Raw genomic sequence first — 17,955 nt, 5'->3', positions numbered from 1 at the left:
TCTGGGATTTGGTAATTTTCGCAAACTTGATGTTTGTAGCTTCCCCAGAATATTAAATGTTCTGGATAAGAAAAAATTATGGCATCGTGCCGGAATTCTGCCGATACGATTTTGGTGGGAGACGAAACACGATTTTAGTTACACAGGCAGAGGGTCAACAACACATCTCGGAATTAGTTGATTCTCTCTTTTCTTTCTCCTGGGATTATTCGACATAGAAATTTGTCGGTCAATATCTTTACACAGCAAGATATCACGTCGAGAAACTTCTCACAATGACTAAATTTCGTCCCTGTATAGACTTGCATTCAGGTCAGGTGAAGCAGATTGTAGGCGGTACATTAACAACTGCTTCATCTGACTTGAAGACCAACTATGTATCGAAATTACCGGCTGGTCATTTTGCAAAACTGTACAAGGACAATGATCTTACAGGTGCTCATGTCATTATGCTTGGACCTGGCAATGAGGAGGCTGCGAAACAAGCTGTAGGAGAGTGGAAGAATGGTCTTCAGGTTGGAGGTGGTATTACGGATGAAAATGCTAAGCAGTGGATTGAATGGGGTGCTGAGAGGGTATGTTTATGTCGTGTTTTTAGAGGTGGAAGGTTCGATATTGATGGGAATAGTAGGTCATCATTACTTCTTTCCTCTTTCCTAATGGGAAGTTCTCCCAAGAACGACTAAACTCCGTATTGGAATCTCTTGGTGGTGATAAAGAAAAACTTGTCATTGATCTGAGTTGTCGAAAGAGAGATGATACTTGGTTTGTGGCTATGAATAAATGGCAAACCATTACAGATATGGAGGTGAATGAGGGTGAGTATTTCATTTCTTTCCTCTCTTCGTCATTGAAAACTCATACATCTTCTAGCATCTATAAAATCTTTAGAACCATATTGCTCCGAGTTCTTAATCCATGCAGCCGACAATGAGGGGTTGCAAAAAGGTATCGATGAACAACTCGTCGAGAAACTGGCACAATGGTGTAGTATCCCGGTCACTTATGCTGGTGGCGGAAGAAACCTTCAAGATCTTGATAATGTCAAGAGACTTAGTGATGGGAAGGTTGATCTTACAATCGGAAGTGCTCTGGATGTCTTCGGAGGCTCCGGGGTCACATTTGATGAATGTGTACAATGGAACCAGAAGCAAGTTGCTTCGTCATAAAATGCATAAATGCAGATGCAAATTCAAATGCAAATGCAAAATGGGGTGTCCCAATATCTTTTTACTATCGTGTCCCGAGTACAAGCTGGAGATATCGTCAGATTCGTCACCCATTCTTGCATGTGTGGATGGTCTTTCGCTTCTCCTTCCTCAATTTGTGATTTACATACTAAACCTTCGTGATTTTGACCACTTTTGACCCGTTATTTTGCATCGTCTTCCACTCGATTCTCTGCATAAACGACGACCCAGAATGTTCGCTTATTCCTATTCGATTTAATCTTGCTAACTGCACTTCTTACGTTTGGCTCATTCAAAGGACTTTTTTTGCTGCATGAGGTGTGTGGGGAATCACACCGCGATTCTTCAATATCATTTGGCGGCCTTAGGAGTGAAGCACGGAACGTACAGCATTTGGCCCCACCACCAGCAGATGCCCAGCCAGCTTATCGACTTCGTCCTTCGTAGGATAACCCGCCCCCTCCCAGCCCTTTCCTTCCAACTTTCCCTCCAACTTTCCAGCTTACTGCTTCTCTTTTCCAATAAACCGCCAAGTTCTAAACATCGCGGGTGTGATAAATAATGAGGCTCCAATCGTCGATGGTCCGATTCAGCTCGAGGCCTGAGAAGAACCCGTTAGCACCCTTACCACCTTTGATATGCATAATGCATCGGAGTATGTCGAAAAATCTGTTGGCCCAGCGGTTGCGAAAGAATCTGGTCGATCGTATCCACCGCCTCGTTTTTAACCACGAATGAGATGAAACACGTGGCATCGCAACAGTAGGTACATGAAACCTTGAAACTTTACCTAGAGAAGTGAAGTGTTTCTTTATCGCCCAATACACCCTCACATTGTTTGCTGCTTTGTTGTCGGGTCGGCTTGGTGTCCAAGTTTTTTTGTGATGACTCTATGACTGACTGTACCGTTCGTACCTGCATTATTTTTATACATGTACTTTGGGTTCCGCTGGTTTATTCTTCTCTCCACAACCCACCCTCATCCATCATCACTCTGCGATTCATTTCGTAGATAACTTATTTATCTTCCAACTTTTCAAGTCATTTAGTTGTTTCTTGAATTTTTTCTTTCTTTTTTTCTACACCGGTTTTTCCACATATCTAGTTTCGGTCACAGCTTCCATATTTGATCCAACCTCGCACACAACGCCAAACCAATTGTGGGAGCTTTGTTGTTGATCTTGTCTAGACTTTTCTCATTTTATTATTAAATATTTCAATCTTTAAATAAAAATATCACGACACTCTTTTTCGTACAGTATATCATTTCACCATGTCAGAATCTGGATATTTTAACATGGCCGAACCCACCTCGTCAGCTCCCGAATATGACCTCATGGAAGACTCTGGAGTTGTTTTCGAGGATGAAGATAATTACCCAGATGAAACTCCTGGAGAACGTCTCGGCGCTATCTTTGAAGATGACGAAAACGCTCATGATGAGACTGAAATAGTCTTCGAAGAGGAAGAGAGCACTCCAGTAGAAACGCCAGAAGACCGCCTCGCAGTGAAGAAATTAGATCTCAAGAAGTGCGCTGAAGACATGGTTTCTGAACACTCCGAAGCTGTGGCTCTTGCTGCATTGGCAAAGAAAATCGAATCAGGGCTCAAGGAAGTCAACTCCAAGTTACTAGAGAAGAATGAAATTGTTCAATACTTCATCAAGAGAAATGGACAATTATCAACTGAGATTCGGGAAGAAGAGACCAACATCAAATTCTTCAATCTGGAGTCATCACTTGGTATGAAAACATTAGAATGCGAGCAATTGTCCGAGGAGAATCAAAAATTGGCAGAGAAAGTCAGACTTTACGAAGAAGCCGTGAACCACAAAGGCAAAATCGACGTTGGTGCCTTGCTAGTCGAAAATTCTGAATTGAAGCGCAAGCTTGAAAATACAACTCACCCAGATTTCGACTATGGTGCACCTCCACACGAAGAACTTCAAAGTGAAACCACCTTTGTCAATCCCGAAGGCCAAGTTTCAGAGTGGAAAGAAAATCCCAAGATTCAAGAATACATCGCCGAAACTGTTCGCTCTGCTCTTAGCCAACAGCGAAAATCGATGAAGCATCTTTTCTTTGTCGGCCAACGTGTCCGTAACCGTTTCCTCGAGAGAAACTCTGCATATGATCCCAAAGCCAAGGAACGCAACGCTATCTACGAACTGGGTAATTCGAGTGTTTACAATGGACGACCTATTACTGATGCCACTCTCTTCTCTCATGTCCCGGGTATTGCATTCGAGAAACGTACAGACGAGGAAACTTTCAAGGAATTGTACTGGGCAAGCTGGCAAACCGTCCTTCGTCTCCAAGATTGCGCAGAATTTATTGAAATGCTCCGCTGGCATTCATCTGTCAAGGCCTGGCGCAAATCAGACTACATGGAAACCGAATTCTTCAAAACCTGGACCAAGAATATCGACACAACATTCGAGGACATGGATCTCGACGCCGTGCGCGAATATTGCGGAAACATTACCCGTAAGAAGCTCAAGGCATGTTATCTCGATGAGAAAAGAAGAAACATGAAGGTTAGACGAAGCGTGGGATTGGGATCAGGCAATGGTAAGTCTGATTATCTTCCTTGTGCTTGTGATTGTGGAGAACAGCTTCAGGTTCCACTTGAAACTATTGTTGCGAAAGTAGCAAAGTCCACTCGGGTATCGAGATTGCCGTTCGGCAGAAGAGATACTGTATCATAAATTATTTTTAAAGATGTCATATTATATACTGAATGTGCGAAAAGTGGGTGTGTTTTTTGGAAGCGGGATGGAATCTTTTGCAGACGGGATGGGGATGAGAATGGAAGGAGGTATCGTGAAGAGTGTGATTAGGTGGACCATGTTGGCGTTGATTATGCTTTGTCAATTCATGCTCTGGATAGTGTGGTGGGTGGAGCAAAATGACTGGATTAGTTCCGGTTTGGAAGATTTGCTGGACGTGGATTTTGAGATTGATCTCGAATGGTGTGGAATGGGAATATTGGATTTGGAGATGGAAGATATGTTGGTGTGTGTGAGAACTGGGTTGATGTTGGGGTGGTTGGCGGGTGAGTGTGCAGCACTTACTGCACAGCGTCGAGGTTGGAATTGGAACTGGAATTCCCCACGCGTTGAAAGTTCCTTACGCAGTTTGTGCTTCTGGAAATGAGGGGAGAAAATAGTGTTGGCGTGAAGCGTTGGAGAGAGTTCGCTGGCTTGAAGGCATGACGCATGACGAAGCATCAATTTGAAACATGGAAACGAGAATGAGATGGAATATGGATATGGACGGATTTTACGACATTTATGATAACGAATTTGGCTACACGAAACTTATATTAGACGGACCGAACAGATACACCTGCATAACGCTTGCATACGAATTTCCTTTAGAAAGCAACAGAAAATACCCAATGGACTAGGAGTTTTAGTTCTCTTTTGTATATAGTTTGATGACACTGAAGATTGGACGGTTCAGATAAATGATATTGACATTTAAGTCCAGAGATAGATGAGTGCTTTATGATCTGCTTGGAATTGGAGACTTCTATGTGCTTTGAAGTGTGCCTCTCAGGTAGAACGTGGGAGTGTAGGAGTGCGATGACGAATGGAAGTACCTTCACTCAAGTCAAACACAAGATCATTACCCAGTGTGAAAAATATGAGTATGAACCACAAATGCAACGATATAGGATCGCGTGTTTTAAATACATATTCCCGAGTGAAAACAACGCCGAAGAGTGTTCTCTAAACCAGGAGAGGATCAAGTGCTTGGTACAAGTGTATCTGCCATTTAAGTGAGCTCCGTAGGTAAATCATGTGATCCAGAGCAGTTTATTGATGACCTTTCGCTGTCAATTACGCTTATATGATTGTGAGATTTTGATATCACAAATGCGAATTCGCAAGATGTATAAGATAAACATTCAGTCATTGACGTTGACGATTTCGTTTTTATTGGTTACACTGTTATGTCTCTTCACATGAGCTCACGAGATGACAGCCATCGCCAACATCCTTAATTTTCAAACTTCGCTTCAGTAAGTGAAGCTTGAAAATCCATTTGGCTTAGCGTATTTTCACTTTGGAAATACTGGTAGCCTGGTGAAGATATATATTTCCCGCTTCCCGATTTCGTCTTGATTTCATCCCTCTTGAGTCACAACACAAATCAAGATAATCTTTTCAAAACACAAAGCACCATGTCGTGGTCACCCCCCAATGACGGCGGCGGATGGGGAATTGATGATTCCTACTCATCTCCTCATCATCAAGCTTCAAGTATGAATTCTAAAGACAATGACTCGGAAGATCAAGGCGATTTCATATCATCTCTCCATAATTACCAATTTCCAGATCCAACGACCGCAATCAAAGAGAAACTAGCCACAAAGAAAACCGAACTACTTAGCTTGAGAGAAGAAGTCGAAGCCAAAGAAGAGAAGATTCGCAGTTGCGCAGAGGATTTCGACCGCAAGAAGTTGGAAATGAACACAGCGGGCGCTCAATTGGCGGAGGAAACAGCGTCATTGATAACTGCAAAGAGTGCGCACGATACACTTGTTGGAGAAATTTTGTCGCAGGATCATTACCTGGAGACAATTCGGCAAGCCAAACATTTTCAGCAGCGACAATGGACATGGGAGCAATGTTTAGTCAGAGAAAATGGGAAGTTGAAGGAGGAAGTGGAGTCTCTCAGGCAACTCGCAAAGGACCATTGCGATTACTATAATAGCGAGGTTGAAAAGCTGAAAAGAAATATCGACAACCTGAAGCTTGAGCATCAAAGTTGTAAGTGGTCCTGGGAGAACCAAAACCGAAACAAAGATTTGGAAGCGAAGAAACACGTTGCTGCTGCTGTGAAGGAGGCCGTGGATAAAGCGTTGAGTCGTCAGAGAACAGAGTTTGAAACTGTGATGAAGGAGGCTGTGGAAAAAGCATTAAGCTGCAGAAGCACAGAGTTTGACACCGTTGGGCTAGAGGTGCGAACGACTTTCGTTGAGAGTCATCGGTTGCGTAACCCAGGTTCTTTCGCCCCTACCCAAGCACTTGTTCCATATGGATCTAAATCGACTCATGATTTTGATGTTCTTGCCGACATGACTCTATACCTTGATCCTCAAATACCAGGACATCGTGCCGACGGCGAAACATTTACCCGAATATATGGTATCAAATGGACTACTGCCAAAAGATTTGAAAATTTTCCTAAGTTTGCAGATTTGGTAAACCAATATGCTTTAGCAAAGAGCTACAGTCCACAAACATTTGATTCCACGACCTTCTTCAAAGTTTGGTCGCGCATGGGTGTCTCTTTCGATGAGACGCACTTTGAAGAAGTTACTGCATGGCTGAGAAATGTCCGGAAAACTTTCAAGACGACTGTCGATCTGAATCTTGCCCTCACTGAGATCGAAAGAACGCATAATAGTGATAGCACTCAAGCCCATGAAAAATTGACAAGGCGGCATGCATTGGATCGCATGAGACTAGAGGCAATACTGGAAAAGAAAGAGTTCTGTGCCACATTACGCGCACTTCCACAACAAGCCGGCTTTGCAATCCGAAGTCGTCATTTAGAATGGCTGAAGATTCCGCAAGGAAGGGATATGACTGTCATTGAGAAGGGAGGCGAGGTCGCACATTATGCTGACGCTTTACTTGACGCTGTAATGTTTGTCCCAGAACTGTTTGATAACAAGTGCGAAAAGCCTCATGATGACGAGCTATACCAACAAACTTACCACCATTCTCCAATCGAGATTATTTCAATGGCTAGCTATGATCACTCTAAGCCATTGATCAAAGTGATTAACTGGTTCGCTCGCATCAAACAATGGCGCACCAACCGAGATTATCTTAGGACGGATTTCGTTACAGAGAGTGCAAAATTTGGCATATACCCATTCACAGCTCACAAGCACGATTGGCTGAAACTTATTAAGTGGGACTCTATCCTCCGAGAACTAGAAAGCCTGTACCTAAAGGAGGAAAATATGAACAAGATAAAATATCAACGAGTCGATCAACCTGTTTTCTTAGAAGTCGACCACGTCCAAATCAGTGGACAGGATTGGTCAATCAAGGATACTCATAGAGCAGAGTCTCCCATCAACAACAAGAGTCCAACGGAAGAAAGTTCGAAGCCGGGTATGAGTCAAAGTCAATATTTTGAGGATCGAATTGATACTCCTCCCCATATGAATTCTGGTCTCCCTCTCCAGCCGGTTCCTCTTGATTGGAATGGACTTCCATCGGTATCCAGCGTCAAATTAGCATCTGATGAAAGTCAGAACCCGATAGATGATGGTTGGGGACCGTGTACCGTAACTACCAAAGAAAGTTCGCTGGAAGATATGCGGAGTACTAGTCCCGCTACTCTTCCTGTTCCATCTCAAAAGCCAATGCATGAAGACTGGAACAGGACGATGAGAGGTTGGAAAGGTAGAACGGCTAGAGGAGGGAGGACAACTAGAGGAGGTAGGGCATCTAGAGGAGGTAGGGAATCTAGGGGAAGCAGAGAAACTAGTAGTAGGGTAAGTAAGAATGATCCATATCAGCACAATCTGAAAGTCCTGGAAACATCAGAGCTGCAGGATTTACAGGCAGATTACATCGAGCCTTGGTAAACTTCGGATTATTATCATGATTGCTGGAATTGACATGTATCAAACGGCGATGGAGTGGAATGTTACATTACAGTTTTGCTTGCCTTGAGCTGTCACAAAAAAGTGTAGTTAGATCATAGACAAGAATCAAAATACTCAATACACAAACATGATTCTCCAGAATCCATCACAAAGCTGGAGATGTTGCTCTAGCTTGCTTATTGGCGATCTACAAACAGCGTTTGATTGCTTTGTCAGACTAATAATGTGTGCAAGCGATTCTCTAACATGCCCATCCCCTATTTATAAGAGTAACTCTTCCTCTGTCCAGTCCACGATGCGAAGCCCACAAAATTAACCTTGAATTTAACAAATTCAACACTCAACCAGCATCAAAATGAAGTCTCCCAAGTTTAAATCAATATATTCTATGCCATCGAGATGTCAGGAATAGCAAGTGATTCACTTTTCACACACCACAATTCTCAATCCAGCATAAAAATTCTCCGCAACTTTTCGCCTAATCCAAAATCTCTCGTCTGGTCTCTTCCGTCCATTCTGCCCGTAATACAAGAAACATTTCGACGACACCAAAATTTATTGGATGGATAGGAACTGACGACAGCAACCGCGAGTGCACTATCTCTGGATCAGTTTATCAGAGGCACGGATTGATTTCTGCGACTTTGATCTTGGTCACATAATTTCTCAATTTCACTTTCTTTTGCTGTCGCGCTCAGGAATCGCATCACGACAATTTGTTTATCGGTGTCTTTGGCTCAATTGATGTACAATATTGACGACGCTCTTCAATACTGTGCTTTTGCTTGGCTTATCAGTTTGATTCGCACTTCGATCTTTACAAATTCGGGTTTGGCGGCGGATTTGCTTGACGTTATTTTACCCCGTCTTCGTAACCAAGAGAACAAAATTCGCAGCCTTTCATTTGGAAATTCGTCGACAATCTCACAAAATGGAAGAATATGAGATTTTTCAGCCCATTAAGGTTTGTTAGCATTTTGAAATTTGCTGTGAAGCTGCTTCTGACTAATTGACAGGCTCTGATATGCGATTTGAAAAAGCAGCTCGTGGAGAAGGATGCTCTTTTGAAAAAGGCGAAAGAAGATAATGATTGCATTCGCAGCTCTCTTATATCAGCTTCGATCGACGCCTCCAAAACTCATCGAAAGATCAAAGAACTTCATACGACTGTATCAGAAAAAGATCAAACTATCAAGGACCGAGACATCACCATTGAGAAACTTCAAAAAATTGTTGCATGGCAAGAAAAGAGTTGCGAAGAGGGATATTGTCTTCATAAGACCTCGAATGAAAGCTCCAAGCAGGAAGTCTCTGATGCTGGCTCCAGATTGGAACACTGGCAAAAAGGATATATGATACTACACTCTGGGTACGAGAATCAAACCAAAGAACTGAAAGCGCTTAAGCAGACCGACGCTCTCAAGAATATTTGCGAAGAAAACGAGGCCCTCAAGAGAAACGTCGATAACAATGACCGAGTTATCGCTGAAAAGGATCGTATCATCTCGAACGTAAATCAAATCTTGGCAGACAAAGATAGAACCATAGCGCAGGTAACTCTACTCCCTTCAAGTGCGCAACCAAATTCTGGACCAGTTTTTGGTAGTTTGGAAGTCCTCGAGCTTGTAGGCGAATTAACTCAAGGTAAGAAAGCTTACAGTTTGGATCAATATCTACTGATACTAATTTGTCGCAGAGAAAAAACTCCATCACGTAGTCAAGGTGGTGCAGCTGGATGCCGAGAGAAAGGCAATTAATGAGAATGTCATTGAACACTTGTCCAGTCAACTTACGTATATCTGCGAAAAGGAAAGCAGTGCAAAGTCCGGCCACAAGTTTCTCGAAGAGACAGAATCGTTCAGAAAGCCATTATCCGAGATAGGCCTTAAGATTCGAGCTCGCAAGTTGGAGCTTGATTTCGCAGCCAGAACCGGCTCTACAGCTAGAGATAATATCTTAAAACCCGGAAACTTTGCTGCACATGGCGCAGATGCAATTGCTGATGCTCATATGATTGGTAAATTTGACCCCACCGTTGAAGTTGGCAGCGAAAGCGGGAATGCGACTTTGAATCGGTGCCCTGGACTCAGGGAGCAATTCCTGTTGAATTATATTGTCTCTCCTGAGCTTGTACTCAAGTCATCAAAACCGCATTCATCCCAGGATACAGGATTCTCTTACCTGGTTTACTTGATCAACTGGTATGAGAATCTCAGGCTGTGGAATCTTGAGGGTATCGTAGGTAATACATACGGTATGCTCAGAGAGCGCATCAAAGATCTGGTCGATAGGATTTCTACTCTAGAAGAGTTTGTGAATGATGATGATTTTGAGGAGGACGAAGAAGTGATGAAGGAATTTGGTGATCTACAACGTATAATGTCCAAGCTAAAAGCTGCACATAGAAGTTTCCGTGCAAATCTAAGTCTCTCTCGCAAAAGGTCAAAGCAAAGTTGAGAGAAACATGATGTTCATTCTATCCAAAAATGTAACACTTCAGATGAGGGAGGGTACAAATTGTACGCTGGCTAGCTTTCAATTAAATATTTTTCTAAGTACTTGTAATATCGATATTTTACAGAATTTCAGCCACCGATACCCTTCAATTCGGTTTCTTCTTCCAATTCTCTTGGGCATCTGATTTTCCTCTCAAACAAGAACCCCAACTTCATATATTTGCTCCTTCCAGATCAAGATGTTAAAATAGTGTCTAAAAACTTACAAGTGCTCTGTGTATGTAATATCTTTTTCTCACAATCTCACGAGATTCGATACTAATGAGTCTTAGACCAACTAGAAGAAATCGCTACTACAATAGAAATACGAAGATGGCCAGCAAGGGACATGGAAGAAGCTATGAGATGAAATAGCTCAGCAATAGATTCTGGAAGTTATCTGCTGGGAGTACGTACTTGAAGACTTGAATATTGAGTCGAGAGATGACAGAGCCTTAATAGATGCAACAGATAGCATCAAGCTTAAGGCTAGAGCCCGAATAATAGAACTCGAATTTGAACCCAGAATCGGTCGGCGCTGTCTCCAGGGAGTACGTCATACAATCCGACAATGATGCAGCACGCGATGCTCAAGCATGCTGTGATGTGCATATGGCGATGATGTCAAACCCGCAGCATAATTTCGGAAGCTGCCCAGATCCTGCTTTTAAGTGCTAGAATGACGAGATACATCTCTTACACCCCAAATTGCTCTGGGGCTCGCACATCCCTGTAATAACAGGCAGCATATTTTAAATATGGTCAGCTTTTATTGGAAATTTAAATCATGGTACTGTAGAAGCTTGATATACTATGAATGCCGGGAATATAGGGGGCAATTAAAATATTCTAAGAACTCTAGAGATATAATATAAACGAAGATCCTCGCCAATGTGAGGCCTTGTCTACCTAGAGAATGCCATAAGCTTTGGAGCGTTCGAGAAGAATTTCAGAAACAGCATAAGGAATACCGCACAAACATAGTGCTCAGTCACAAAGGCTTGCGAGCATCACGAGTGGATGTAATGAAGATGTACGATTCTTTTATTGGAGATACCGTGATGTATGGTAAATAACCTGCTTGGAAAAGACAAGAACCTCTCACTAATCATTTCGTTTACATGCATTCTTTTGAATTCTTAGTATTTGCTCCCGAGTTTTGAGCGTAGGTAGCAAACATAAGAACCAAGTATTCAAATGACTGTGAGATCTTCTTCGTTGAAGTGGCATAGTTGATTGCGCCGAGTTCCCGACATTAGATGTAAATTCACTCGTTGTTCAAACCCGCGACTAGAACGCGTAAATATTCTGAGAGAAAAATCGAGAAAAACAATCGAACCTTTCTCAGATCGGTGTCCCTTCAAGCTTCTCTTGTCGCCAACAACGCCGCAATTCGCCCTGTGGCATCGAGAGTCCTATAACATCAAGGGAATCCAGAGCGTGCCAAGATGGAGGAAGAAGAACTGTTTATGCAGTTCAAGGTATGTTTTCAGAATTTAATTGCTTGACATGAGCTAATATCCTCCGCCCTAGAGCATTACTGCTACCCTTCGATGTGAACTCGCGGCACAAAAAACGGAAAATGAAGTCAACAGAAGCATCATCGATGGACTGCGAAAGACCATTAGGGACAGAAATTCCTGCATCGAAAGCCTCAAGGCAGTCATGAAGCGCCAGAAACAAGCATCTATCATCAGAAATGACCCAATAGTCTCCAATTATAATATCGACGACTCCGACGACACTGACGGCTCCGATAATGACTCCGATAGTTCCAGCGACTCAGAGGATTCCTACGACTCCGACGAAAATGATGACTCTGACATCTCTGACGAGTCCGACTCGACCGACTTGAAAAATTCCGAGCATGAAATAGAAATAAAAGATGAGGCAGAACGGCAAACATTGAGGGAGATCATTAAGAATATGAAAGTTAAGCTTAATGATTTCAAAAGGCAGAATGAAGGGATGACTGCACTGTATTTGGTCGGTCTCTTAATTCGGCGTCGATTGATGGCTTCCAGCCTGTCAGGATCTATCCAAACTTCTTCAATCCCCAAGAAACATTTCAAAGATCGTGGCAATTTTGCTGCACATGGTTCAAACCCAGTTGCCGATGCATTTGTTGTTCTTCATCCGTCCCTGCTCGAGTATAGGGAAGGCTTCTCGGAACATTACAAGGACATCTATTGTGTTGAACCTAGCGTCATCATTGCCAACTCATCATTTTGCATTTTTGTTCAACTGGTCAAAATAAATGGCAGCTTCAAGCTTTTATTGCCTCTAGACTTGGAGTCTGCGAGGGGCTTGAACCATGAGCAGCTGCAATATCAAGTGGCTGTACTTGTTTTAACGGTATACCCGCAGAAAAAGCTTAAGAATGATGTTGAGTGGGCTGCGGATGCTGAAGTATGCAAGGAGCTTGAAGAGTTGAACGAGATCGAATGTCAACTTTACGCTGATCAAAGAAAGACTCGTCAGCGCCATGGATAAAGTGAAGAGGAAAAGGATGATCTCGAAAGCCGCACTGAAGATAACTTGGAGCTCGCTCAAGAACTGTTTGGGTATCTACCAACTGGTGGGGCTTGGAGAAATTTATACTGAGGTATCAAGATGGAATCAGCATTCAATTCGCCTTAGCATTATGGTCGAACAATCCACATCATCCAATCAACCTTGAATCTGATAATGACTTGTCAAGTTCCATGCGTCTAATATTGGCAACAATCTGACGGCTACGTAGTCAATAGCTAATGGTCTGAATATGTAGAAACATCCCAAATTGTAATGAAATCACCCGGAACGACAAGTCACCCATGCTAAATTTGACAGAACAGTTCCACCATGACAAGTTTATCCTGCGAGATAGAAGTTCAACCAGACTGACTCTCACCGTGTTTATCTCTCCATTGAGATCTCTGGTTTACAATGTGATATTATTTACTCTCGACATTTTCCGCATGCTTTGACCCCCTGACAACCTCGCCTAGTTGTGAAATACATCATTGATGAAAGACACAAGCTGAGACTTACTCCACAGAAAAGAGAGCATCAAATATGCTGTTGCAAGTTTTGATTTTAAATATACACATACACACACATATATATATATATTGTAGCCTTTAAATAGTTAACTCGACCTTACCAGTGCATTGTTGCATGGTTCCTCATGAATTTTTTGTTTGGCTGCCTTGTTAATCTCTGTTATTCATGATTCTTGACATCCATGTCTTTACCCCTCAATTTTGTTAAATCTTTATTACATTGAATAACGCAATAGTTTTTACCAAATTCACTACTTGAAGAGATTCACAAGCCCATCAAGCACCCGAGATTGCATGATTTAGTGAGGCAAAGGGGTAATCTCGGGGAAACATAACCCTGTATGACTGCAGCCGTATACTCAGATGACTGCAGCCGTATACTCAGGAAATAAGAACTTCTGAATAGATACTGAAAGAACCATACTCAAGTAATGTTTACACTTTTATTGCTTCCTTTTTTTTAAGACTACGACGTTAACTTTGATTTCAATAATAAGAGCAAAATTTCCTATCAAGTCTTGAAACCTGTCTCTTTCACATTACCTCAAGTATTTCTCCGACGTGGTGACAGCCTCACCTCTCCACTATTCAACAATTACTTCCAGATATAGTCCGTCTTTCCGCAATTGCTACGATGTCGGCTTCGCAATCCTCTTCCCGAAACAACGGAGTCTCGGTCAATGACAACGTCATCAATTTTATGGACATTCCCGAAGCAGACCGAAAAATGTTCCTGATAGATCTCGCACATGGGTTCTTTAACTTGAGTTTAGTCCCCGAACACATGAAAGAAGGAGTCATTCGTAGGCTAGAGGTAGCGTTCAACACAAAGGGGAGTACCGTGGATGAAACAAACGAACAACCCAACACTATTGAGCTTCCTACAATCATAGATATATTCGAGTCATCTCCAGAAAAGTCTACTACGAGTACTACCCCGTTCTCAATAAACCATGGGGTAGAAAAAATGACTTGGGAGGAACTCCAAAAACGCGGAACAAAAGTGACCAACGAAACTCGTGGTGTCGATTCTGAACCACTCTCTGGGCAGAAAAATCACCGTGCTGAGGAGACGACCGTGCCAGTCACCAGTCCCATCTTAGATAACTCGAAGGAAACAGAATTAAAGATAGCTCGCAAAGAGTTAATAGAAGCGGACAGGATTATCCAGAGACAGGATATCAAAATTGCCCAGCTACTTGAATGGAAGAACCAAAACAGCTTTCTTGTTGAGAATATGGCAAAAGAACATGCGGCATCTCTCCAGACAAAAAATGTGGAGATCGCCAATCTCCAGACATCTTCCCTCGCAGATCTTGAGACTCTTGACAAAAAACACGAGCCACTAATCGAAGTTGCAGTTCAGATACTTGGTCGCAAGAGAGAGCTTTCCAAACCTGGCAATCTGAGAAACTCACCCCTGATTGAGGAAGGCAATTCTGCTGCTCATGGTGGAAGGTCAGTCATTTCAATTAGTGAAAGACAATTGTAAACTTACTAATCAAATTAATAGATGCTTAGCAGACTTGCAGAGAATAGAAATTAAGCCTATGGATGGCGACTCAGACTGGTTTGAAAAGGGGTATGGCGTAACAGACAAAGGTGCTCAGAGGTTCAAGGGGAGTTCTGCGTTTCGAAAACTCATTAATATGCGATTCGACTTGCGAAATCTCGAATACATCGATCAGCAGATTATAAGCGAGTTTGAGACTACGTTCCAGAAAATAAAGACGCAGATCAACGAAAGTCTACCCGCGGAAGGCCAAACTGATAAAGATGATGCATATATCATGGAGACGCTGCTGTTGAAGGACCCAGTTGTCAAGGCATTATTTCAGGAAGTTTGTAGCAAATGGGTCGCAGCAATTGATAAAGATCAGACCACTCGTAAGGAGATCAGGAAGGATCCGTAAGTAAAGAGACTTCCAATTTTATTCTTCTAGTATGCTAACTAGACACAAAACAGCAAAGCGATGTCTTTCGGACGCAGATCTAACTTCTCTGGAAGAACAAATCGTTCTAGATGGAAACAAGGTAGCAGTATCATGGGAACTATCAGTGAGGGCATGAAGAGTGCAATAGAGAAGATTCTCTAGGCTGGAGCCTGGACGGTTAGTTTGGTGTGGGAAAAGCTGGCCTGTGATGAGAGAGATTACTTGTTTTCTGATAACTTACGACTGTATAAGGACAATTTACACGATACAAATGGGTCATACTGGCAAACTAATAGATTACTGTATCTATAAAAATTCTCAACTTATTTCACAAGTCACATTTACCCACACAAATTGAAACCAACAAGCGAAGATAACACTTACACAGATAATGATACGCCCGGTATCGCCAGTGAGTAGGAAAACTCGAACTTAAGAATTCGGGCCCGATTCTTCTCTAAAATTAATAATTGATGATCATATCTTCGCTCAGCCTTCAACTATCAGAGGAAACCACTAGCCTAATCTTTTTTCTACCTACCGTACCTGAACAGAACACGTGAATCTCGCTTAATTCCTTATATGGATGCCGCTGGACTTACGATTGGTACCTACCTACTGCTATATTACATGTCTTTGGGTGCTACATACACCCTGGGAAGGGTCAGAATTTGAAACCAAGCTAGGAAGTGTGTTTGCAGCCATGGTGACGTATAATTTAATCGAAGGTTTTCGCGGATATGCGAATCCTCGTGTATAATCCAGCTAAGGCACAGAAAGGCCATCTACCAAAGATGTGTTGCGGTCGATATAATACTGCAGCTCACGATGTTTATGTTACTTGAATGAAACTAGTCTATATGTAATTGAACGTATCTAAGTACATAAAACTGTTGCTACGGTAGTTTCGAGTCGCTAGCGCTATCGTCAGTACAACCACATGACTGTGCCAACATCTGACATCTTAGTATAAAATCTTCAAACATTTACAAGACTGATTCCATTCTTTTAGTTCATTATTGATCATCATTTCACGGACTAGTCTTCAAAATCTGCGACCATAACCACTCCCTTTTTATTTTTCTCGGTCTCTTGTCTCAAAAGTTTTCAATCACATAAATAAATCAACACTACAAATATATAAACTTGTTGCTAACGAATCAACAATGAAGGACCGAAAGACTCCGATGTCCGCCCCAAGATCCCAAAATTCCCTGTCAGCATCACTACCGAATATATCGCAGCTTACTAGTCATGAAAGTATGAGCGGTATTCCCATGACATTGAATATTTCAATGCTTGAGAAAAACGAAGACTGTGATGTAGGCGAAGATACAACTGACTGGAAAAATCTATGCTTGAAGTTGAGACGCCAGAGTATGAAAATTAGATCTCAGCATCAACAAGAACGAGACAGGCTTATCAAGGAGAAGTTAGCACTTCATAGGGGTAACAAACTTCTTCAGTCCGCGTTGACCCAGTCCCGTTGCAACGCCTCGAAGGCGTTGGCTGAGAGAATCTCACTTGTAGATAAGATGCTAGACAGTATAAAGCAGAAGTTGTCTGAAGAGAACAAATTGACCCACCTGCTCACCAATCGCTTGGATGGTTTAGAAATCCAGTGCAAAGGATTGTCAGCGCGGGCATCGGCTGCTGACAAAGCCAAGGAGCAAAGTGACAAGTTTGCCAAATTAGCACGTACTCAATTGAAACAATCGTGCGAGGATTTGAGCAGAAAGGATCATATCATTACCAGTCTTAAGAAAGAAAGGGAGGAATTACGAAGCACTCTTCAGAATCGGAATAATGAGCTTATGGACCTGGATCATGTGCTTGAAGTTTACAGTGAAGTAGTTGAAGGTATTCTAAAGAGAAAAAGCGAATGGAGCAAATCATCTCATCTACGCGACATCAAAATCATTGAAAAAGGCAACAAGGTTGCGCATGGAGGAACGTGAGTTAATCTCTTTCTTTCTCAATAAATTGAAGATCTAATTGCTAACATTTAGAAGATGTCTCGCAGATGCTTACCGGATCAAGTCCACTTGCGACAACGATTTGGAATGGTATAAGGAATATTACGGTACAACTCCCGATATTGTATTGCAATTCGAAAGCAGCACGGCATTCAGAAGACTCATTAATATGAGATACGAGGTTTATCGCTATAAATACAACATTGGAAATATTGCTGATGTTTTTGAAGAGGGTTTTCAAAAGCTGTTGGAGAAGATTTTGGTCAAGGCTCGGGGAACCGAATCAATGCAAAGCATCCTAGTGGGAAACACGGATACGGAACCCAGACGCGCCTATTTCGACCTCTGCATTCTGTGGGAGGACGAAATACCGCAAGAAATATCTGTCCCTTAATAGGGACAATAAAATAATCCGATAATGTGTATATTTGATGTACTCAACCTCACTCATATAATATATAGTATGTGCATGTTTTGGTTTTCTAGGACTGTGATTATGAACAAGGTCATTTCGTATGAATCTATGCATATGTATTCTTGGTTTTTGAAGAAACCTTATTTTTTCATTGTACAGATTCATTTGTTTTATCCCCAAAAAGCAATTTACTTCATTAGATTAGCTACTACCTAATTATGTACATTCTAATTTTATTTGGTTGAAAATTTCATAAATCTGTGTG

The 17,955-nt window shown here is 42.1% G+C and overlaps 7 protein-coding genes across 7 annotated transcripts; all 7 read left to right on the top strand.

Moving 5' to 3' along the window:
- Positions 1–275: 275 nt before the first annotated feature.
- On the top strand, positions 276–1,169 carry EAE98_001834 (uncharacterized protein; the record flags this gene model as incomplete). The annotated part of the gene is made up of 3 exons (XM_038949453.1): positions 276–575; positions 632–818; positions 874–1,169. The coding sequence occupies 3 exons, from the start codon at positions 276–278 to the stop codon at positions 1,167–1,169; spliced, it is 783 nt and encodes a 260-aa protein (XP_038814438.1).
- A 1,294-nt stretch (positions 1,170–2,463) lies between these two features.
- EAE98_001833 (uncharacterized protein) lies at positions 2,464–4,345 on the top strand (the record flags this gene model as incomplete). The annotated part of the gene is made up of 2 exons (XM_038949452.1): positions 2,464–3,760; positions 3,942–4,345. The coding sequence occupies 2 exons, from the start codon at positions 2,464–2,466 to the stop codon at positions 4,343–4,345; spliced, it is 1,701 nt and encodes a 566-aa protein (XP_038814437.1).
- Positions 4,346–5,378: 1,033 nt separating this feature from the next.
- EAE98_001832 (uncharacterized protein) lies at positions 5,379–7,805 on the top strand (the record flags this gene model as incomplete). Its single annotated transcript, XM_038949451.1, has 1 exon — positions 5,379–7,805. One exon carries the CDS (start codon positions 5,379–5,381, stop codon positions 7,803–7,805), a length of 2,427 nt encoding a protein of 808 aa, XP_038814436.1.
- Positions 7,806–8,757: 952 nt separating this feature from the next.
- EAE98_001831 (uncharacterized protein) lies at positions 8,758–10,283 on the top strand (the record flags this gene model as incomplete). The annotated part of the gene is made up of 3 exons (XM_038949450.1): positions 8,758–8,790; positions 8,843–9,470; positions 9,523–10,283. The coding sequence occupies 3 exons, from the start codon at positions 8,758–8,760 to the stop codon at positions 10,281–10,283; spliced, it is 1,422 nt and encodes a 473-aa protein (XP_038814435.1).
- Positions 10,284–11,769: 1,486 nt separating this feature from the next.
- Positions 11,770–12,814, top strand: EAE98_001830 (uncharacterized protein; the record flags this gene model as incomplete). Its single annotated transcript, XM_038949449.1, has 2 exons — positions 11,770–11,802; positions 11,855–12,814. The coding sequence occupies 2 exons, from the start codon at positions 11,770–11,772 to the stop codon at positions 12,812–12,814; spliced, it is 993 nt and encodes a 330-aa protein (XP_038814434.1).
- A 1,185-nt stretch (positions 12,815–13,999) lies between these two features.
- On the top strand, positions 14,000–15,461 carry EAE98_001829 (uncharacterized protein; the record flags this gene model as incomplete). Its single annotated transcript, XM_038949448.1, has 3 exons — positions 14,000–14,823; positions 14,879–15,274; positions 15,332–15,461. 3 exons carry the CDS (start codon positions 14,000–14,002, stop codon positions 15,459–15,461), a joined length of 1,350 nt encoding a protein of 449 aa, XP_038814433.1.
- A 1,004-nt stretch (positions 15,462–16,465) lies between these two features.
- Positions 16,466–17,669, top strand: EAE98_001828 (uncharacterized protein; the record flags this gene model as incomplete). Its single annotated transcript, XM_038949447.1, has 2 exons — positions 16,466–17,253; positions 17,312–17,669. The coding sequence occupies 2 exons, from the start codon at positions 16,466–16,468 to the stop codon at positions 17,667–17,669; spliced, it is 1,146 nt and encodes a 381-aa protein (XP_038814432.1).
- Positions 17,670–17,955: the final 286 nt, after the last annotated feature.

This window comes from Botrytis deweyae, assembly GCF_014898535.1.
Source record: "Botrytis deweyae strain B1 chromosome Unknown BDEW_003, whole genome shotgun sequence".
Classification (NCBI taxonomy): domain Eukaryota; kingdom Fungi; phylum Ascomycota; class Leotiomycetes; order Helotiales; family Sclerotiniaceae; genus Botrytis; species Botrytis deweyae.
The sequence above is the reverse complement of the archived record's forward strand: the minus strand, read 5'-3'. Positions and strand labels throughout refer to the sequence as shown.